Source organism: Dermacentor silvarum, chromosome 1, assembly GCF_013339745.2.
Source record: "Dermacentor silvarum isolate Dsil-2018 chromosome 1, BIME_Dsil_1.4, whole genome shotgun sequence".
In the NCBI taxonomy this organism is placed as follows: domain Eukaryota; kingdom Metazoa; phylum Arthropoda; class Arachnida; order Ixodida; family Ixodidae; genus Dermacentor; species Dermacentor silvarum.
The window spans coordinates 7,661,903-7,683,755 of NC_051154.1; the positions used below are offsets into that span (position 1 = coordinate 7,661,903).

Consider the following 21,853-nt stretch of genomic DNA (forward strand, 5'->3'; position numbering starts at 1 on the left):
GACGAATGAAGACACACACAGGCGCTAATGGTGTGTGTCCTTCATTCGTCCTTGTCTTTTCATGCGCTATAAGCCTCACGATGTCATACCAACAAGCCCAAATCACTGCATTACGCAGCATACGGCGCGCGGCGACGATTTGATCGCCCTAGGGCTTTATACGGCACCTCACGGCGACGGCTGAAATGCGGCTGGAGTGTCCACATAATTGAATAGAAACACAGTCTGTGGATAACATACGCTGCTGTGAACAACTCAGTCAAATGTTGTAGTCGTGCGCGCCGCGTGGAGCTCACTAGTGTACCTGTATATGCTCCCGAAAAAAGCAGACCTTTTCCTTTCGCCATTCCCGGCGTTACTCGTCGAGCGCCATCACATAATGAAAATTATGTTCCCGCAGCGCTGCAGATATGCCAACTTCACGGACACGGCGCTGACTTCGTTACCTGCAATGCCATCAACATCGCAATCCGCTGCTTCCATAACACGCCTGACATGACATCAATATCCAGGCATGACAAGAGTGACAAGCATAAATGACATGACATGCATGACACGAATTACATGCACGCCATGGGATGTCATGGCATGAATGATATGAATGACGAGACATAAATAACATGATACAAATGCGTCATGTCAGTCGTAGTTCATGGATCGGTTCACAGTCCAGCCATGAATCACAGTCTAAGGACCAAGAACGTGTTGGTTGAGCTCTAACGCTTAAAGTGTAACTGAGTAAGTCCGAAGGAAATAATAAACCGACCTACAAAAGGTAGTAAAACCAGTTGTATAAAACCTTTTTCGGAAAAACTACTTTTTCATTTGTTATTTTAGTTAAACGACGTGCGATGTCCGTCGATTCTGATCATCTGCAACTCCAAGAACTAAATGCGTGGTGTCGACGCTTCAGACATATTTACCAAATTATACGTAAAAGAAATTCGCACTGTTGGTTAAAACAGCATTTTTAGGGGGTTGTTTCTTCGGCTCTTTCTTTCTCTTTAAAGGTACCTCCTTTTCTAACACACTGAGATAGAAGCTGCTTACGTCGGTCTCCGATCGCAATCGGGCAGTTCGGTGTTCAATCATGACGGGCGGACTCACGACCGACTGGATTCGGATCGAGGCTCGATCGCGATTGAAAGTACCCGTGGGACAACGGTATTAGAACGAAACAACGCCCGTTATGGGGCATCCAGTTGGTACATTCAACACACAGAATCTGCAGCTCTGAAGTCAACTATGAGAAACTACTGCGTCCCCGCCGCACTGGTGAATTCCACAAAGATCATTGCACCATAATCGAGGCAAGCGTTTACCTTAACATATGCGGGAAGCTAAAATACTAGCGAGCGAGATGTCAACACACAAGCGGACACAATTTTTCACTCGGTGCTCAAGCACACACATTCGAGGCCGTCAAGCAAAGCGCGAAAGGCTGGACAACCACCTCAAACAGATGGTGGCGTACACCGCGCAACAAGAACAAAAAGGAACTGTAAGCGAACTGACGTGAACGACGCACAGGACGCCTTCATAAGCTTGAATCGCAAGGAGGGATACGCATGCACGATGATCGAGTGCCAGCACGAGCACATACAACGTTAAAATGACAATTGGTTCACTTACATGTTCTTTGAACCATGGGCCAACGCTGTGCGACGTCGATCCAGCCGCTGCTTGAAAATACCCTGCTTGCTGCTTCCTTGCTGCTTCCTTCCGCAAGTTTTTTTGCATTGGCGTCAGCAAACGCGGAACCCAGTGCGCGGCAACTTTCGTCATGTGCAGGTTGCATATGCACAGAGCCTGCAGTCACCGTTATCCTCTCCTACTAATTCTTCAGCAGTTATTCGCCGATCAGCGAGTAGTAGAGCCTCTCCACTTGCGCAGTTATCTGTGGTTCACCATCGAGCGACGGGCGGCCACTTCGTCCTTCATCGTCCAGGCTTGTTTGACCGCACTGAAATCGTCTGCGCCATTTGATAACATTGTCATTAGCTGGGGCATTGTCACCGTACACCACCACCAGTTCGGCGAGAATCTTGGCATCTTGTCTTTTCAAACACAGAAAGCGGTTCACTGCACGTACTTCGATAATACGAACGTGCGATACGCACGTGCAGTGATAATACGAACCTTATGAACGCCCCTCGTACTCCTCTTCAATCCGACTTGCGGTCCGGCTGTTGGCAGATTGCCGTGGATGTCGTGGACCATGAGGACTGCGTTCGTCATACCAGATGGTTTTTGCTAGTGTAAGGTTATGCCTCTTGGACCATGTAATACCCCGCAACTTTTGAGCAGATCGATGATGGATTCTCTCTTTAGGGGCTTTGAATGGTCTACTTGTTTTTGCTCTCTAGGTGACGTGATTAAATTTTAGCTTGCCTTTGAGAACCAGCTCACTCACCTGTCTGCCATTATTGATGTCTTCCGACGAGCTGGCCTTCAACTTCCAAGTGTCATTTCGTTTGGCGCCACGTCACCGTTCTTGGCCACCTTGTCCAACGTGACCCCGTCAAAGTGCGCACCGTCAGAGACTTTCCTGCTCCCTACTCAGCCAAAGATATGCGGAATTTCGTCGGCATGTGCTCCTAATTCTACGTCTATGCCCGGCCACGTGACTTACTTATGAAGCACGTTTCTTTTTCTTTGGATCATGAGCAAGCTTTCTGACCCACCGCGGTGGCTTATCGGCTATGGTGTTGCGCTGCTAAGCACGAGGTCGCGGGATCAAATCCCGGCCTAGGCGGCCGCATTTCGCTGACGGTGAAATGCAAAAACGCACGTTTCCCGTGCATTGGGGGCACGTTAAAGATGCCCAGGTCATCAAAATTATCCGAAGTCCCCCCACTACGGCGTGCCTCATAATCAAATCGTGGTTTTGGCAAGTAAAACCTCAGAATTATGTTCTTCTGTTCTGAGCAAACTTCCGTCTTTACCACTCTAATAAGTCTCTTACAACCCCTCCTACTTTAGCACACTTTGACCCATCGGCCCTTACAGAAGTTGGAACTGACGTTAGTGCCCACGGAAAAGGAGCAATCTTCGTCCAACGCCAGCACGGCCCGGAACGTGCCATTGCCTACGCCAGCTGCCGCCTTCTCTCGTTATCGGAGCAATCATACCGAAGACTTCTTCTCTGCCAACAACCGCGCTCGTCGCTCGCCGGCCGCACTGTCTCTTATCTCCACACGGCTCTGACCTTTTCTATGCGCTGTGCATTCGCCGCTCAGTTTCCGTTGAAGCGATAGACCGCACGTACCTTCGCCCGCTGCGACGTATATGCGCTTGCTGCCAACGTTTTGACAGTCGTTGTCTGCGGTCATTCAGTGTGATCTATTTATGTTTGCTTGCGCGCGCTCACACCACGCTTGTTCATTCAGTTAGTAATAGTCGGGCCACATTTTCCAACGCACGCTACACATGCAATGCTGCCCGGATCGGCAGTGCCAATTAACAGGTGTGTCCCTTCGCACGCGCTGCCCACGGGAAGCGCTTCTCATCAACACCACCGTTTCACACGCGCCTTCTCGTGGTCATCGAGTCTCTTCATGTCGGTCTACTTACGTCGCAGCACACCTGCTTACTTAATCAGCTCATGTTTACTACAATTCATATTGCTACCAAAGCCGCTCACCTTACTTCGTGTCACATTGCTGTGTTGCTATCGCATTTATTGCTTCGCCCTTAGGGCGAAACTGTGACTTTTTTAAGTCCGTTGGACCTCTGGGAACTCCGGGCTTGAGGTGACATGTCTGAAGTCATACCTGCTTGCAAATCGGCAGAAGTCTCGGCTTCTGAACTGAGGTCCGTTGTCTGTACACGCCTCATACGGCACACCATATCTCGCAAATATGGCCCCCAGCTTGTCGATGACGGTTGTCGCCGATGTGTCACGCAGCTCCTCCACTTCTGGAAAGTTAGAAAGAGCGGCCTACACTGAAATATACGACCTTCCACCGTATTCGAATACGTCGACGCCGACCCTATACCATGGGTAATGCGGTGTAGGTCTAATGATGAGTGGTTCGGTGGGCTGATTATATGCATAATGTTTGCACACAGCACATCTCTGGATCATTTCTGTGATATCTGCGTTAATGTCTGGCCAAAAAATGAATATTCTTGCCCTTGCTTTATATTTATTAAGGCCCATGTGGTCTTGATGCACTCGTGCCATCATCTCGCCTCTCATGGACACAGGTACGATCACTTTTGTACCTTTCAGTAGAACACCTTTCACAATTGACAGCTCGCCTGTGAAAGGTTTCAGCTCTCCTTCAACTTTTTCACCATTGCGAACGGCCTGAATTACGGCGCGTAAATAGGGATCCTTATCAGTCTCTTCGTTTAGCCGCTTCAACGTGACGTCGCTGACAAGGGCTGTAACTGCGCTCACAGCATGGATTTCCACATCGGCATCAGCGTCCGCATCGCCCTGGTCCGGCATCACGGCTGTGGCTCGCGATAGCATGTCTGCCAAGATGAGTTCTTTTCCTGGAACGTATCGAAGGACATAGTCATATTTGAGTAGACGCATAAAAAAATGTCACAGTTTCGCCGTAAGGGCGAAGCAATGAATGCGATAGCAACACAGCAATGTCATACGAAGTAAGGTGAGCGGCTTTGGTAACAATATGAATTGTAGTAAACATGAGCTCATTAAGTAAGCAGGTGTGCTGCGGCGTAAGTAGACCGACATGAAGAGAGACTCGATGACCACGAGAAGGCGCGTGTGAAACGGTGGTGTTGATGAGAAGCGCTTCCCGTGGGCAGCGCGCGTGCGAAGGGACACACCTGTAGCGCTGCACTGCCGATGCGGGCAGCATTACATGTGTAGCGTGCGTTGGAAAATGTGACCCGACTATTACTAACTGAATGAACAAGCGTAGTGTGAGCGCGCACAACCAAACATGAAGAGATCACACTGAATGACTGCAGACGACTGTCAAAACGCTGGCAGCAAGCATACGCCGCTGCGGGCGAAGGATACGTGCGGTCTATCGCTTCAACAGGAACTGAGCCGCGAATGCACGGCTCATAAAGGTCAGAGCCGTGTGGAGATAAGAGACGGTGCGGCGAGCGACGAGCGCGGTTGTTGGCAGAAGAAAAGTGCGCCCCCCCCCCCCCCCCCCCCCCCCACTTCCTCCGGCGCTGGCTTCCCGCTTCCTTGCTTGCGCGCGGGAGAGATAAGAGACCGTGCGGCCGAGCGACGAGCGCGGCTGTTGGCACAGTAGAAGTGCCCCCCCCCCTCCCCCCCTCCCCACTTCCTCCGGCGCTGGCTTCCCGCTTCCTTGCTTGCGCGCGGGAGAGATAAGAGACCGTGCGGCCGAGCGACGAGCGCGGCTGTTGGCACAGTAGAAGTGCCCCCCCCCCTCCCCCCCCCCCCGCTCCCTCCGGCGCTGGCTTCCCGCTTCGTTGCTTGCGCGTGGGGGATTGAGTGCGTTCGCTCTCCGTGATAGCGTGCGTCCCAGCACGCTTGCGCTCGGGCATACGGCGCGCGGTGAAGATTTTATCTATACGGAACCTCACGGCGACGGCGACGACGACGGCGACGGCGACGCCGACGGCAGAAATCCGGTTGAAGTGTCCATATAATTGCTATCGCAATAAACACTTTGTAATCTAGGCGGCATATCAGCGATTGCTTCTTGAGCTATAGCTATCAACGGCCTATGATCAGTTTCCAAGACAATCTGTCGACCATAGATGAAGTAATGAAACTTCTGGCAGCCTAAAGTCACTGCTAATGCTTCCTTTTCTATCTGTGAATAACGCTGTTCCGCGTCCGTCAGCACCCTTGATGCGTACGCCACAGGACGCTATTCACTTCCGTGACGCTGCATGAGAGCTGAACCCAAACCATTCATTGATGCATCTGACGTCACTTTTGTTTCTTTCTGAGGGTCAAAGATAGCTAGCAGTGGCTGCTGGCCAAGGCTGTCGCAGATACTGTGCCATTCATGCGTGTGGCTTGGTGTACATGCAAATACTGCATCATGCTTGATTAGGCTGCGCAGAGAAGACGTCCTCTGCGACAAGGAGGGAAGGTACTTGGAAAAATAATTGGCTACACCCAGAAGACGCTGCACTCCCTGTTTATCGGCCGGAATGGGCATCTGTTTCATGCACTCGATCAGCCGTTGGTTGGGCTTTATGCCGTCTTTCGAGATAATATCACCCAGAAATTCGATTTCGTGAACACCAACCTTGCACTTCTCTGCGTTTAGCTTAAGACCAGCTTGCCTAGCAGCTTCGAGTACTGATCTCAACCGATGGTCATGTTGTTCCTGCGAGATTCCCCAAATCAAAATGTCATCTACATACACATGAACGCCCGGTAAGGAATCAAATATTTCGCTCAGAGTCTTTTGAAATACTTCTGACGCTGACGCAATTCCAAAGGGCATCCGCAAGAACCTATACCTTCCGAAAGGAGTTGTGAAAGTGCAGATTCTTGACGTTTCTTCGTCGAGAGGAGTTTGATGAAAACCATATTTGGCGTCAAGTCGACTAAATACCTTTGCACCGGCCAGTTGTGCCTCTATGTCCTCCCGCCTTGGCATTTCGTAGTGCTCCCGTTTTATGCTAGCTTTGATTATCCTGGGATCCATGCAAACCCTCAACTTTCCATCTTTTTTTCTTGACAATTACCAATGGGCTTACCCATTCAGTCGGTTCGTTGACCTTTGTCACGATGTCCGCTTGCTCCATCCGCTTCAGCTCGTTGCGAAGTGGTTCCTTCAGGGCCAAAGGAACTCGTCGGGTAGCTTGAACCACTGGGACAGCATCCGCAGACAGGACCATGTTGTAGTGTCGCTGTACGCAGCCGGTACCTTCGAATAGCTCGCCGAATTCCTGCATTACTTGTTCGGAGCTGCTTGCTGCTACTGCGTCGACTGTCCTGGTAACTAGCCCGAGCCCGACTTGCCTTGAGCCCGAGCAGTGCCTGTCTTCCTTTCTTGGAGACGAAGAAGTCCAAGTGCTGGCGTCTGTCACCGATGACTACTTCTTGGCTGATGACGCCTAGGTGTTTTATGACGGCCCCATCGTATGACCGCAAAGTGGTGTTGCTGCGTTTCACAGGCGGCATTGGCCGCAGCTTCCTGTAGGCTGAATACGGTATGAGGTTAGCTTCAGATCCCGTGTCGACTTTGAATTTGAGTTCGTCACCGCCAAGGCTCGCTATCACCACCCAATCTCGTTCATTCCGTATGTTACTGGTACACACGTCTAAAATTTCAAAGTCGTTGCCATCACCGTCATCCTGGAGCTCATCTACGCCCGCCGCTCTTCTGCAGCAAACAGCAAAGTGATTCCTTGCGTTACAGATTCTGCAAGTTTTGCCATAAGCTGGGCAGTCGCGTGGCCTGTGTTCTCTGCCACAACGTGAGCATTTGAACATTTTTGGATGCTTGGTTGAGATCCGAACGACATTGACTGGATCTACTTGGTTTACTGTATCTGACCATGCTTCGCATTGCAAAGCAGCTGCCTCTGATGCCTTGCATATTTTTTCGGCTTTGGCCAGCGTGAGCTCGTTGTCTTACAGGAGTTTGGCCCGGAGGCTGTCATTGCTAATGCCGATCACAATTTGGTCGCGAATCATGGAGTCTGTTAGCTCTCCGAAATTGCACGATCAGGCTTGCATCCTCACGTCTCGTGCGAACTGTTCAAAACTCTCCCCCGCTGTCTGCATCCGCTTTCGGAACAGATACCGCTCGTAGACTTCGTTTGTTTGAGCAGCCCAGTATGCGTCAAACTTGACTACGACGGTCTCGTAGTCTTCTTTGCTTTCACCTTCGCTGAAGGAGAAGTTGTTGAAAACTTGTAATGCGTCCTCCCCTGCGAAGCTCAGTAGTACTGCTGTCTTCGCTGCCTTGCTCAGGGGTTTGTCATGCGGCTTTGTTACCGTGAAGTAGAGCTCCAGCATTTGCTTAAACCGTTGCCAATTCTTCCCCATATCACCTGTCATGAGTAGTGGTGGCTTCAGCACATCCATGTCTGTTCCTGGGTGCGCCCGAGGTTCTCCTTCCGCTGGATAGTGTTGCACCGTTTCTCTCCAGGGTCTCTTGTCCTTCTTTGGATTGATGTATTGTAAGTCTCTCGGAATATAAATTTATCGCCTTACAAGGGTCCTTGCAAAGTTTTACGGCAACTTAGCGACATGCATTATGAACTCGGGCCGCTGGACAGTTCTTAACCATCTGCGCTGCCACTTCGTGGCGTCGGGCACGGGTCATGGCTCAAACCGTACTTTTCCGCCAGCTCCCCGTGTTTGCCCCATTCCGCCTGCCGGGAGTGCCAGATGTTACGAGCAAGCTTCCCCGAAGAGAATGATGATGACGTTCCACGTTATTCCTCTTCGGCCATCTTGGGTACGTCAATCTGGTGATAACGTGTGCATAAACTGTGTCTTCGTTTTCATCGATTGGGCGCCACGCCACAGTATGATTAACATATACACGAAGGAACAGGTTTTGGAATACATTTCATTGTAGGAAACCACGAGTAATTGCCAAAAATGACCAAACATAATTTGTTTCAAAGATTGTTTTCCAGTAAATGTAGTGGTTTATCTAAAATTCCATACATATTAAGTTTACTAACAAGTATCTTGTGATTTGGGCTGCTGAGCCCGAGGTCGCGGGATCGAATCTCGGCCACGGCGGCCGCATTTCGAGGGGGCGAAATGCGAAAATACCCGTTTACGTCGATTTAAGTGCACGTTAAAGAACCCCAGGTGGTCCAAATTTCCTGAGTCCCCCACTACGTCGTGCCTCATAATCAGATAGTGGTTTTGGCACGTAAGACCCCGTAATTATTTTTTAGGTATCTTGTGATCAATGTAATCGAAAGCCTTGATAATGTCAAGTAAAAGTTCCACAGCGAATAAGTGCTTATCTTTTGTTCTTAAAATGCTTTCGCGTAAGGTATAAAGCTTTTTCCGTTGATCTGCCGGCCCTCAGATCATATTACAAACAAGTTACGTTCATTTTATTGAAATCTTAGTTATTAGAAGATAAACAATGTTTTCTATATTCCTTTATAAAATCCAAGTAGCACTAAAATTGATCATCGGTTTCAAGCATTGTCCTGATCGCCACTCTTATCAATTATTTTTGCGATAGTAATTGTATGGACACTCTAGGCGAATTTCTGCCGTCGTCGTCGTCGCCGTGAGGTTCCGTATAAAGTCCACGGGCGATAACACAGTCGCTGCGGGCCCTACGCTGTATGTGCGAGTGAAGGCGTGCGAGGGGAGCCAACGATCGCGCTCAATGTCGCCCGCGCGAAAGGGAGGAAAACGGGCAAGAAGTGCGTCGTCTTTCGCCGCGCGTGAAGCACCCAACGTTGCGAGGCACCGAGGAGAGAGGAGGGAGGGAGGTGGGGGGGGGGGGAGGGGGCGGCGTTCTGCTCCGGCTGCAACTGCGTATGTGGCGGCTGCGTGCGGTCACGCAGCCGTATCTTGAGCGATCTGCGTCGGGGGCAGAGTCTATGGGTGCGTCGGCGTCTCGTATCTTTGTGCGTGCTGTGTGTTCTCGGCGCTCAGTTTGCGTTCAAGCGATAGACAACATCACGAAGGTCACTTCGCTCGGTGCTGCTGCCGCGTTTCCTCATGCCAGCGTACTGACAGCGAGTGTCCGCGGTCATCGAGTGTGATGTGTTCATGTTTGCTGTGCGCGCTGACACCATGCTTGTTACTTTAGTTAGCAAGCGAATGTTTACAAGTTGATACGGCCGATAGAAGTACTATGAGTACTTCGTATGGCTCTCTGCTAATTTGCTATCACAATCGATGCTTCGCCTTTCGGGCGAAACTGCGACGTTCTTTCATATAGCTTTACGAATCGTTCCAAGATACAAGTTAAAAAATATAAATGTGCTACAGAGAACAAACTTGAAGAAAAAACTGCGCAAAAGAGACGAGGACGAAAAGAAGACAGGTACAACAGACGGGCGCTAGTCTTGGCGCCCGTCGATCTGCTCTACCTGTCTTCTTTTCGTCCGCGTCTCTTTTGCGCAGTTTTTTTTTTCTTCAAGTATGTTACACCAACTCGCCCACATCAAGCTCCTGCTGCTACAGAGAACAAATATATGGTACACATTTTACTCGCTTTATCAATGTTTTACTACTCATTTGTGTTAGTGGGTTCAAAGAATGTACTCGCAATCACATGAGCCGCATAAACAGTCTCGTTAGAAAAATCCAGTAAAGTACTCGGTTGACTAACAGTGTTCACAAAGTGTTATTGAAAGTGATCTGCCATTGCTTTCACTATTAACTAACGCTCAAGCTCTTGCTGTCGAAATTGTGCTCTTAATATCATTTAAAGCTCTCCAAGACCGCTTCCGCGTAGCATCTGCAAACAACGGCTGATAGTTCAGCGTTTCTGCCTTCTGTAGTCATGTATTCAGTCTGTTCCATGTCCTTTGGAATACCATTCCCTTTAAAAATATCGTATCATCTTTCTCTGAGCACGTGCGTAAAAACAAATTTTGACAATTTTTACCATCTGTCATTTTCATATCTATGTCCCACAACGCATGTACTTCCAGAGTTGAGAGCTACCTTCATGTTAGTACTCCTTTAAAATTATCAGAATTTTTGCTGTTCAATAATGATACCACTTCCATGTCATCTGATAAGAGATGTCGATGATTTTATACCAAAACAAAAATTCTACTTAGCCTGTAAACACGAGTCGAAAGACTTGTTGGACTACTGACCCTAAGAAACAAAAGTTAGTGATTTTGTGTGACAAACCGAAAGACATCGATCTCTAGAGAGTCTTCATTCCCTTAGCTGAAATAGCGTGAGCAGCACACCGGAATAAGTGCCCACGTGAGCAGGGGCAGCCAACAGTGAGAAATGTGTCGCCAGCTGGCATTTGGGCCTTTTGTGTCTCTTCACTGTGACGCAGGCACGGGCCGCTATTGCGAGTGGAAACACAAGACGGTGGACATGAGCGACGAATCGAAGACCTGGGAGAACTTCAAGCAGACGTTGAGGCTGCAGTGTGACAGTGGTCAGCCTGGAACGTTTACATGGACTCCGGACAAGGATACCCCCAAACTTGTCTACTACCAGGTGCTGCTGCCGGGCCCTTTCGGAGTGTGTGCTGACTGTTTCTCTCTTTTTCAGTGCTTCACCCACTACTATCTGGGCTGGAAGATCGTGGTCACTGACCCGGAAGAAACGGAAGAAGAGATGGACCCGATGGAAAGCGGCGCCAGCCAAGTGCTGCAGCTGCCGCTGCTCTTTTCGCTTGCCTTCGTTGTCTCACGGTGTTAACACTGTTCACAGTGCGAAGCTGCGTCGTCTTTTCCTTCACCAGGTCCGGAGGGCTACGAACAGGATGTGCCAAGACCTTCTTCGAGCACGTTCAGAAACCGCTTGTCTGCACTGCTCATCTCGCTCGCATGTAGCTTCTCTTTGTTTTGCCTATTTCGAACACAGTTGTGGGCAGTTTCGCACGTCGATGCAGAAACCACAGAAGGCATGGTGCTTCGCCCCACACATGGCGTATTACAACAGTAAGGTCACAAATCGCCCCTGTGGAGGGGAGCTGCTATGCTGCGCTCTTCGTGACCACCGAGTCTCGAGCTGCAGCGTCTCGGTTCAGCAGTTAAGTGAATAAATAAACAGGTCATTCACAGTTGCTCGATGAAGGAAAACAATGGCACTATATGTTGACAGTCCAGGTGACGAACGGCCTTCTTTGTTTATTCGTATATTTGTGCGTGTGCATATGTGAGCGTGTTTGTGTGACGCCATATGCGAAGCGTCACAAAGCGTGGACGTGTCGTTTCGTGCACGCTTCTCGCCAAATATTCCGAAGGAATATGTGATAATCCTGAGCTCTCTGTTATGTCATTTTTGTGTTTCACACTCCAAGTTAAAAAAAAATGCCGATAGGCCCAGCTGTGTCCCCAGGAAGTCGCTGTCGCGGTCTGTGCCAGGCGCCTGCAATGTTTCATGTGTGATTTCACTTATGCAGCCATTCTTCCTGGGTTCCAATTGTGTAGCAAAATAATCATCAGCAACAGTTGTCGCGCATTGTATCAACTAATTATGCAAACAACGATACGATGTATGTCCGGACATTCCATTTAAAAAAAAAAAGATGCTCAAGAACCACGCAGAGCATAACTGGTTCTTCTATTTTCTACGTCAATTATGTGTGCTCATGCATTTTTCTTGTTATTAAATTTCGGACATTGTTTTGTTGTATGGTGCTGAGACCAGTCATTTTGCCTCGAGTAACTGAGCTTGAGTGGTGACGCATCGTGTGCGGGCACCATCAGCCATGCAGTCCGTGGACGAGGCGACAGAGTGAAGCCGACCATTCATGACTCGGAAGGGCGCGTCATGAAATACCAGTGCACTATGTCATCAGCAGTGTTGCATACAAGCGTCCACAACAAGTTGTTCTACCCCCGTTCAAGACATCTAGACTACGAAATGGGTGATTTTTCTCCAGGGACCGTCATCGAAAGTGCCTGCCGACAGATTTTGTGCGTTAGTTGGAAACACCAATCGAGGCCACATTTGTTACGCTTAGACAAAGACAATAATAAATCTAACCCAGGATCTCTTTAAAAATGTTATCCGCAGTTTATCTTTACTTCAATCTTGCCATGAATTCACACCATCTCTGAACCTTAATTTATATACTCGTATATACAGGGTGTTCAAAATTAAGGTTTGTGGAATTTTTAAAAATCGCCTGTCGCAGGTAGCATAATTCTTATCGTTGAGCTGGGTTATTTGAAGAGGCGGACATTAGTAGCACGAGAAATCAAAACACATATTCAACTAATTAACAAAAATTTACTAATGAACTTAGTTAATGGCTTCGCGACACATATTGCAATTTACGAATTGTAGCCGGTGAGTTTGCAAGACGCATCCACTTGAAACGAATTTCCAGGATGACACCAGTTTCGAGATATTATTTCCAAAAGTGTGCGACGAAATACATGGGCGTTCCAGTTACTTTTGTGCTTCAATGTATAAAACAGCATTTTGGTAAATAAGTAAGTGGAACAACAGTGCATTTTTACAGCGAGTTTGATGGCGTATATCTCCAAACTGGTGTCATTCTGGAAATTCATTCCAAGTGGATACGCCTGACAAGCTGACCGGCTACAATTCGTACATTGCTATATGTGTCGTAAAGTAATTAACTAAGAAGTTAATTGGGGACTTTTTGTTAATTAGTTGAGTATGTGTTTCGATTTCTCGTACTACTTATGTCCGCCTCATCGAATAACCCAGATCAACGATAAGAATTATGCTATCTGCCACAGGCGATTTTTAAAAACTCCGTAAAGCTTAATTTTGAACACTCGGTAGTATATAAGAAGAATGTACTTCTTCGAATCCGGTGTCGAATAATTTGAAAAAAGTGCAAGCGCACGTAGGAAAACAAAAACAATCGTTTAATTTCGACGTTTCGGCCGGGGTTCGGCCAAATATATATAAATATACCTCATAAAAGGCCAAGAAACAATGACACCAAGGACAGCGGAAAACACGGACAAAAAAGGAAAACAAGGACAGCTGTCCTTGGTGTCGTTGTTTGTTGGCTTCTTATTATATGATTAAACAACCGGGTCCCTTGGTTTCCTTTCCTCTCGTTCATATAGACATGGTGTCCCAACTATTATGCACCAAGATTTAAAGGTATACGCAAATGCCACGTAGCTGCATGGACAGAACCAAGGTAATGTTGTTTGCCGTCGCTTGGAGATACTCAGGTTATGTTTTTCATTCCGCATAACTACATAATTATTCTTTATTAATCAAAGTTTCAAGCATTATAATTAGATAACAGTGTCCATGAGAAATTGTAGAGCAAGATGAAAAACTCCCAATACAGCTTTCTGTTGCTCAATACGTGCTACATAAAAGTGTTTTTCCGAGCGTGAAAGAAGCCGGCGAATACACGCCAAGTGCCTCGAGCGGCCAGTCTCGCGGCAATTTTGCGCTGTAACGTATCACTTACCAAGCGAAAATAAAAGTCTTCAATCGCGCTAATAATCGGACACTATATTGCGATGCATTACCTGCGCACGCCATTCGACCCACTGTGGGTCGCTCGGAGGGCACCGTGGCTCGTCTGCTATATAGGCACTACGTGTTTACATGTGCGTGTACGCCGTGAATAGGGCTTCCGTGGCGCAGTCGTAAATTACTGGTCTTTGACGGTATACAAAAGCATTTAGCGTTGCGCTGTCGTCCTTGCGCTCAGTTAGATAAGATCAGCGATGTCTCCGCGCGCCACAATCATATGAATTTTATTATCGCTCTGTGTTTCGAGAACATCACAAAAAGCATTTTAGCTTGTTTTAAATAAATGGAGGGGTAGCAGCGAGACGTGAATACCGCGCTTTAGTGACTCGTCACGGTGCGTCTCCGAAAGCTCTCCAATACCACGAAAATATGAACGGGGTGGTGTGCACATCACTCAGCAGTAAAAAAAAAAAAAAGTCGTAAGCGTGCACTCGTATCATATCACGTCATACACTCTATATTACGATAACTGCATTATGATAACTGCGACAGTCGCATGACTCTCGCTTAGTGGTTACGCGACCAGAGATGTTCTTTGGATGTCATGGCTCTGATGCCACTATAGGCGAATTAATTTTGCCTCACAATTAAGTCGCGCGCTTTTCTACTTTGATTAGCTACTACAATATGGCATTATACGAAGATCGTGTGCGACACGGCAGTCTCTAGACGGATGACGTTATAACACAGAGTTTAAAGGTGGTTATTATAATCTCCTTTCACTCTTCATTGTGGTGCGGTTAAGCTTGATGCAAGACAGTGGCCACTATTAGCTGAAATAACGCTGCCTGATGATTTCGCTCTCAAATAATTACAAGGGCGATAGAAATAATCTCGTCTGAAGAGAAACTTGATGATCCTACTAACGTACTGTCTGGTGGCCTAGCTTGCCTAATTGAACTCATTAACTGTTTGCATTTCACATCGAATAAAGAAAAAAAAAAGAATAAGAAAAGGGGTTGTAGAGCGCGCATTAACTTCCTACTTTACCATCGTTGTACAAGAATAGACTTTTTTAAACCAGTGCAAGATTCTCATAGAATGCGGTATTAATAACTGGCGCAACAATATTGCTACATTATCTTCGTCGTGTCGAAATCAGAATCACTTTATTCAATACAAAACCGGGGTTAATTACTTGGTAAGTATATACAGAAGGAGGCCCCATAGTTAAAAACTGAAATAGGACCTCCTATGCGTATTAATACAAACAATGGCAACATGTAAAGTTTACGATAGTACAGGTTTTTAAAAGACAAGGCATAAATTTAAAAAATGCAGAAGTTTATTGCATAAGAACAAGGCTGCAGATTACTCAATAATAGGGAGAACTACAATGGGTGCTTTTCCAAGAAGATGAAAAGAATGCAGGAAATAAATAGAGAAACACAGTTAAAGTTAAAAAAAGTTGAAAAAGAAAAAAAAAACATACTACACTGAAAAATGAGAGTCAGATAAAGCCAAAAGAAAGCGCTTAAGTTCCGTATGAAACCTGCGAGATTTCAACAATTTTAAAGGAAATGGTAATGTGTTCCAGAAAGATAAAGCTGAAAAGTGTAATGACTGCTTGCCGTAGTTGGTGCGAACGCTAGGTAAAATAAAGTTCATATTCTCTGCAAATCTAGTATTACTTATATTAATAAGAGACGTCGTTGGTATGATGGATACTGGAATATTATTGTTTATTGCCCTAAAAATAAAAATGCCGAGGTTGTATTTAACAAGATCAGTCACATTCAAAATATTATGAGCATGTAATAACCACGGCCGCTGGATAAAAAATGTCACAGTTTCGCCGTAAGGGCGAAGCAATGAATGCGATAGCAACACAGCAATGTCATACGAAGTAAGGTGAGCGGCTTTGGTAACAATATGAATTGTAGTAAACATGAGCTCATTAAGTAAGCAGGTGTGCTGCGGCGTAAGTAGACCGACATGAAGAGAGACTCGATGACCACGAGAAGGCGCGTGTGAAACGGTGGTGTTGATGAGAAGCGCTTCCCGTGGGCAGCGCGCGTGCGAAGGGACAGACCTGTAGCGCTGCACTGCCGATCCGGGCAGCATTACATGTGTAGCGTGCGTTGGAAAATGTGACCCGACTATTACTAACTGAATGAACAAGCGTAGTGTGAGCGCGCACAACCAAACATGAAGAGATCACACTGAATGACTGCAGACGACTGTCAAAACGCTGGCAGCAAGCATACGCCGCTGCGGGCGAAGGTACGTGCGGTCTATCGCTTCAACAGGAACTGAGCCGCGAATGCACGGCTCATAAAGGTCAGAGCCGTGTGGAGATAAGAGACGGTGCGGCGAGCGACGAGCGCGGTTGTTGGCAGAAGAAAAGTGCGCCCCCCCCCCCCCCCCCCCCCACTTCCTCCGGCGCTGGCTTCCCGCTTCCTTGCTTGCGCGCGGGAGAGATAAGAGACCGTGCGGCCGAGCGACGAGCGCGGCTGTTGGCACAGTAGAAGTGCCCCCCCCCCCCCCCCCCCCCGCTCCCTCCGGCGCTGGCTTCCCGCTTCGTTGCTTGCGCGTGGGGGATTGAGTGCGTTCGCTCTCCGTGATAGCGTGCGTCCCAGCACGCTTGCGCTCGGGCATACGGCGCGCGGTGAAGATTTTATCTATACGGAACCTCACGGCGACGGCGACGCCGACGGCAGAAATCCGGTTGAAGTGTCCATATAATTGCTATCGCAATAAAAAAAAGTTGCGGCCTGCCGCGTCGGGCGCGCTCATATGGGAGCGAACGTGACGGCCGTAGTTGCATTGTCGGCCGCTTGGCTGTGCCGAACGGCGCTAGCTGAGGGGGATGGAACGCTTCGGCTTGCACGCGCGACGGCGTTCCAAGCGCGTTCCTGACGCATTTGCTATGCCGATGCCAGACAACAGACCCCGGCGTGTGGATCACACCGTTTTCGATGCACGCGGCAGGCCGCACCTTTTTTTTTCTTTTCTTTTTTTTTTTTTTTTAATCCAGCGGCCGTGTAATAACTCACTAGCGTTAATGCTACAAGATGAAAATGTTATTAGACCAATAGCTCGATTTTGAATTACTTGCAATGACGTTAGGTGACTGCTATAAGTGTTTCCCCATGATTAAATGTTATAGTTGATATGAGAATGAACAAAAGCATAATACAGCGACATTATAGTAGAAAATGAGAAATATGGCCGTGCTTTAATTAGAACGCGTATTCCATATGCCATTTTCTTTTTTACGTTAGCTATGTGAAGGTGAAATTTAAGGTGGCGATCAAATTCCACACCTAAATAGGAGCAATGATGAACTGCAGTGATTAGGTGGCTGTTGATGGAAATGAATTGGAGGTGGCCAGGCGATCTCTTATGCGAGGTAAAGACGACAAAATTGGTCTTACTATGGTTAATCTGCAGCCTATTATGTTCACACCACGCGGAGATTGACAGAAGATCTTCGTTTAGTTTACTTGTTAGTGTTTTTACACAATTGTTAGAATTAAATATAGTAGTGTCATCAGCGTACAGAATGCACTCTGATGAGGAGAGGCAACTAGGCAATTAGAAAAAGTAGGGGACCTAATTTGGACCCCTGCGGTACACTTAGATTAGTAGTAGCTTCTTAACAGTAGTACCCAGAAATGTTAACGACTTGTTTTCTATCTTGTAAGTAACTGCGGAATAGAAGTAGTGGCGGACGTGTTATTCCAATGGCTTCGAGCTTAGCGCAAAGAATTGTGTGATCTCTAGTGTCGAAGGCTTTAGATAGGTCAACAAATATGGAGGCTTTAAGTTTACCTTCATCAAATGCTTTTTTAAGGTAATAAGTAAGAGCTATAAGTGCTAGATTAGTTGAAAAACCAGAACAAAAGCCAAATTGATGGGGGGAAAGAAGACGCTTTTCGATAATTTTTTCAATAACCTTATTTAAAAATGGAAGAACACAAATAGGTCTATAATTCTGCATGAATGTGCGATCACCTTTTTTGAAAACAGGAATGACTCGACCGCGTTTAAGTTCACGTGGGAAGACACCGATTTTAAATATAAGGTTAATGATAGCACAGAGAACGTTAGTAATATGTTGTGCAATCATTTTAATATGGTAAGCGTTAATATTACCCAGGCCAGCGCTAGTGGCTTTAAGGGTCGTAATTATTGAAATTACTTCATCAGGCGTAGTTGGAAAAAGGAAAAATGAATGAGGTAGGCGGTTAAATGACATGTTACAGCATGAAGCGGAATCAGAAGTGGTATTGAAAAAAGCATCACAAAAGGCATTAGCAATATCAAGCGGATTACTTTATTCCCTGTTATTGTGAATGATCCTCGAAATGACGTTCTGGGTGTTACGATTTAAAAAGGTGTTAACAATTTCCCACTTTTTCCTAGTGTTATTACCACATTCTGCAATTTTATGTTCGTTATAATTCCTCTTCGCAATTCTCAGCTGAGCAGAAAGTGAGTTAGAAAATTTTTTTGTAACGGGCAAGTAGTTTAGTATTAAAAGGTTGTTTTCTTTTTGTACAAATTTTCGCGAGACCGCATTGCTTTCAGAAGGCTATTTGTAAGCCATGGGTTTTGCGGTGATGCTATCTTTTTTCTGCATTTTTGTTTATGAGAGCTGAAAAGCGATGAAAGTGTCGACAGAAACTGTGAAAAAGCTGTTTGGGGGTCATTAGTTGATACAACTTCCGACCAGTCAGTTTTAGTTCGACTAGTAAGGAAAATTTCTTTGTCAAGTACAATTCTGTAATATGAACTGTTCCCAAAGGTTGAGTGATTGCGAAAGCGTAGAACGATAGGGTAGTGATCGGTAAAGTCGGTGTTAACGATGCCTGCTTCCGGTGGGTCTGTTAAGTTCGATAATGCGTGATCAATCAAGGTACCATCGACATTGTTAGGACAGCGAGTAGGGAGCGTAATTAAACATTCATACCCAAAACTATGAAAGTTGCTTGAATATTTAGAACAATTAGATGAAGTGGTATCCAAGAGATTAATGTTGATATCGCCCATGATTATGCCGTTGCAGTTAGCGCACAATATCTTTTCCATGGTTCGATCGAGGGCACTACAAAAATCAGTAACTAAAGAACAGGGTGAGGGATAAATGCAGCCATACACTAAGTTCCTGTTGTCTATACCGAAGACGGGTGAGTCAATTTCAACAAATACTGATTCACAGTTAGCAATCCTCCATTGACGCTCCCAACGAACCGGAACTTACTTGATGTTCACGTCGACGGTGTCCTTTTGACGGCGTTAATAGTAGATACTGGAGCCCAGGTGTCCACAATGAGTTATAACCTCCGTCGTCGACGGAAGAATGTTCTCACGCCTGCTACTACACGAGCCGTATGCGCGTCGCCGATGGCAGCACTGTTGCCGTCGCGGGAATGTGTCCTTCCCGTATAAGTATCGCCGATCTCCACGTTTCAGTTCTTTTTACAGTGCTGACCAATTGTCCCCATGACCTAATCCTCGGACTAGACTTTCTTACGGCGCATGCAGCTTTGACGGATTGTTCTGCCGGTACTCTTTGCCTCGAATTTCCTCTACTCGCGCATATTCGTGCCGAACTGCGGAACAACTTTAGTACGACCGCCTTCGTCCGCCTGCCGCCTAAAGCCTTGACTTTCGTCGATTTGCTATCATCTTTCCCTGTGCCCGATGGTGATTACGTCGCCACACCTGTTCCTGATGTCCTTTTGATGCGCAATATCATTGTGACCCACTCCGTCGTATAACCGTCGCCGATAACCGGACATGCCTCCCCGTCGTCAATTTTGGCCTGACAAAGCAAGTTCTACCCCAAGGCATATCGGTTGCAACGCTGCGTGCAAGAGGAGATGACCACGTCACGACGTTTTCAGTAGACGTCTGCTCCGATTCTTCACCATGTCCACAGGATGCTATTTGCCTTGACGCAACCTTTAGTCCCATAATTGCTGCGGACCTATTGCCTGAACAAGCAGCAGCTCTATGTTGCCTTTTAGTTTCCTACCAAGACATCTTCGACCTCAACAATCGACAATTGGGCGCTGCCAGTCCTATACATCGCCGGCCATATTGAGTTTCTGCTTCAGAGCTTAAGGTTATTCAAGATGAAGTGAACAAGATGCTTGCCAAAGGAATTGTTGAACCCTCGTCGAGCCATTCGGCGTCGCCCGTTGTGCTTGTTAAAAAGAAAGATGGCACGTGGGATTCCTGCGTAGATTATCGTCATGTAAACCAAATTACCAAGAAAGACGTCTATCCCTTGCCTCGCATTGACGACGCCCTCGATTGCCTCCACGGTGCCAACTACTTTTCATCAATAGACCTTCGGTCTGGTTATTGGCAAATTTCTGTGGATAAAAAGGACCAAGAGAAGACCGCGTTCGTCACCCCTGGTGGTCTATATCAGTTCAAAGTTCTGCCATTCGGTCTATGCAACGCCCCAGCAACGTTCGAACGTATGATGGACTCTTTGCTGCAAGGGTTGAAATGGTCAACATGCCTTTGCTACCTAGACGACGTTCTCGTATTTTCACCTAAACTTGAGACACACCTTGAGCGCTTATCAGCGCTTTAGTTGGAGCTGGGCTCCAACTAAATTAATCGAAGTGTCCCTTCGGTCGTCGGCAGATTACAGTGCTGGGCCGCCTCGTCGACGCTTCCGGTATTCAACCAGACCTGGAGAAACTTCGTGCTGTCACGTCTTTTCCTGTACCTCAGTCTGTCAAAGACGTCCGAAGTTTTCTAGTACTCTGCCCCTACTTCCGACGGTTCGTTAAAGACTTCGCAGCGATTGCCCGACCACTTACTGATCTTCTGAAGAAGGACGTGCCGTTTACGTGGGGTCCTGCTCAAACTGCATCGTTTGCCCACCTGACCAATGTTCTCACCACGCCACCTACACTGGCCCACTTTGACCCGTCCTCTCCTACAGAGGTCCGTACCGATGCCAGTGGTCACGGTATCGGAGCCGTCTTAGCCCAACGCCGACAGGGTCAAGATCGTGTTATCGCCTACGCTAGCCGCCTCCTCACAGCAACGGAGCGCAACTATTCGATTACAGATCGTGAATGCCTGGCTCTCGTCTGGGCGGCTTCCAAATTCCGCCCGTACTTGTATGGCACGCACTTCTCTGTAATCACGGACCACCACGTGCTCTGCTGGCTTTCCTCACTCCAGGATCCTACCCAGGGATTTATACACACACCCCCAACCCCCCCCTAACACCCCCCCCCCCCCCCAGGAGGATCCCGACAGCCCCCCCCCCCCGCCAAAAAAAAAATTAATACAGACCAACCCCACCCCTTCCCTCTTACAGACAGGCACTCATCCTGCAAAAAAAAAAAATACGCTAATCCCATGCCCTGTGGTAATCACTTTAAGAAATCTTTACTCTTTGCGGAGGTGGACGCTCCGTGGCCCTAATTTTGAGGCCCAATTTTGATGTTCAGCATGCAGAGGACAGTGCTACACTGCGACCTGCAGGGAGCAGAGAAACCTTGACGTCGCGGTAAAAGCAACGTTTGGGAGTTTTCGTCTATGCAACTGCCACCTTAGCAAATTATTATTTCGTGAATGCGGCAGCCACGGTTGGACTAGTAGTTTCTTTGGATAATGTATGTACCGGATTGTAACGGACATGATGAGCATATATAGTACTTTTTGTTCTCAGTTGTTATACTTTAGTTGTGTTTTTTAAGGTATATATGGCTGCTTCTTGTTTATTCTGCTTAGTTTTTTTCTTGTTATCATTCAAAGTCATATTGTACTTAGTTTTGAAAACGTCTGCAC

The 21,853-nt window shown here is 47.2% G+C and overlaps 1 protein-coding gene across 1 annotated transcript in view; it reads left to right on the plus strand.

The window, feature by feature from the left end:
• LOC119455776 (protein Skeletor, isoforms B/C-like) overlaps positions 1-12,239 on the plus strand; it is a gene marked incomplete at its 5' end in the record, with an annotated part of 138,327 nt that extends 126,088 nt beyond the window's left edge. The window contains 2 exons of the mRNA XM_037717238.2: positions 10,932-11,098; positions 11,153-12,239. Coding sequence (XP_037573166.2) covers positions 10,932-11,098; positions 11,153-11,302 — 317 coding nt within the window. The remainder of the gene's footprint in view (positions 1-10,931; positions 11,099-11,152) is intronic.
• Between the last annotated feature and the right edge of the window lie 9,614 nt (positions 12,240-21,853).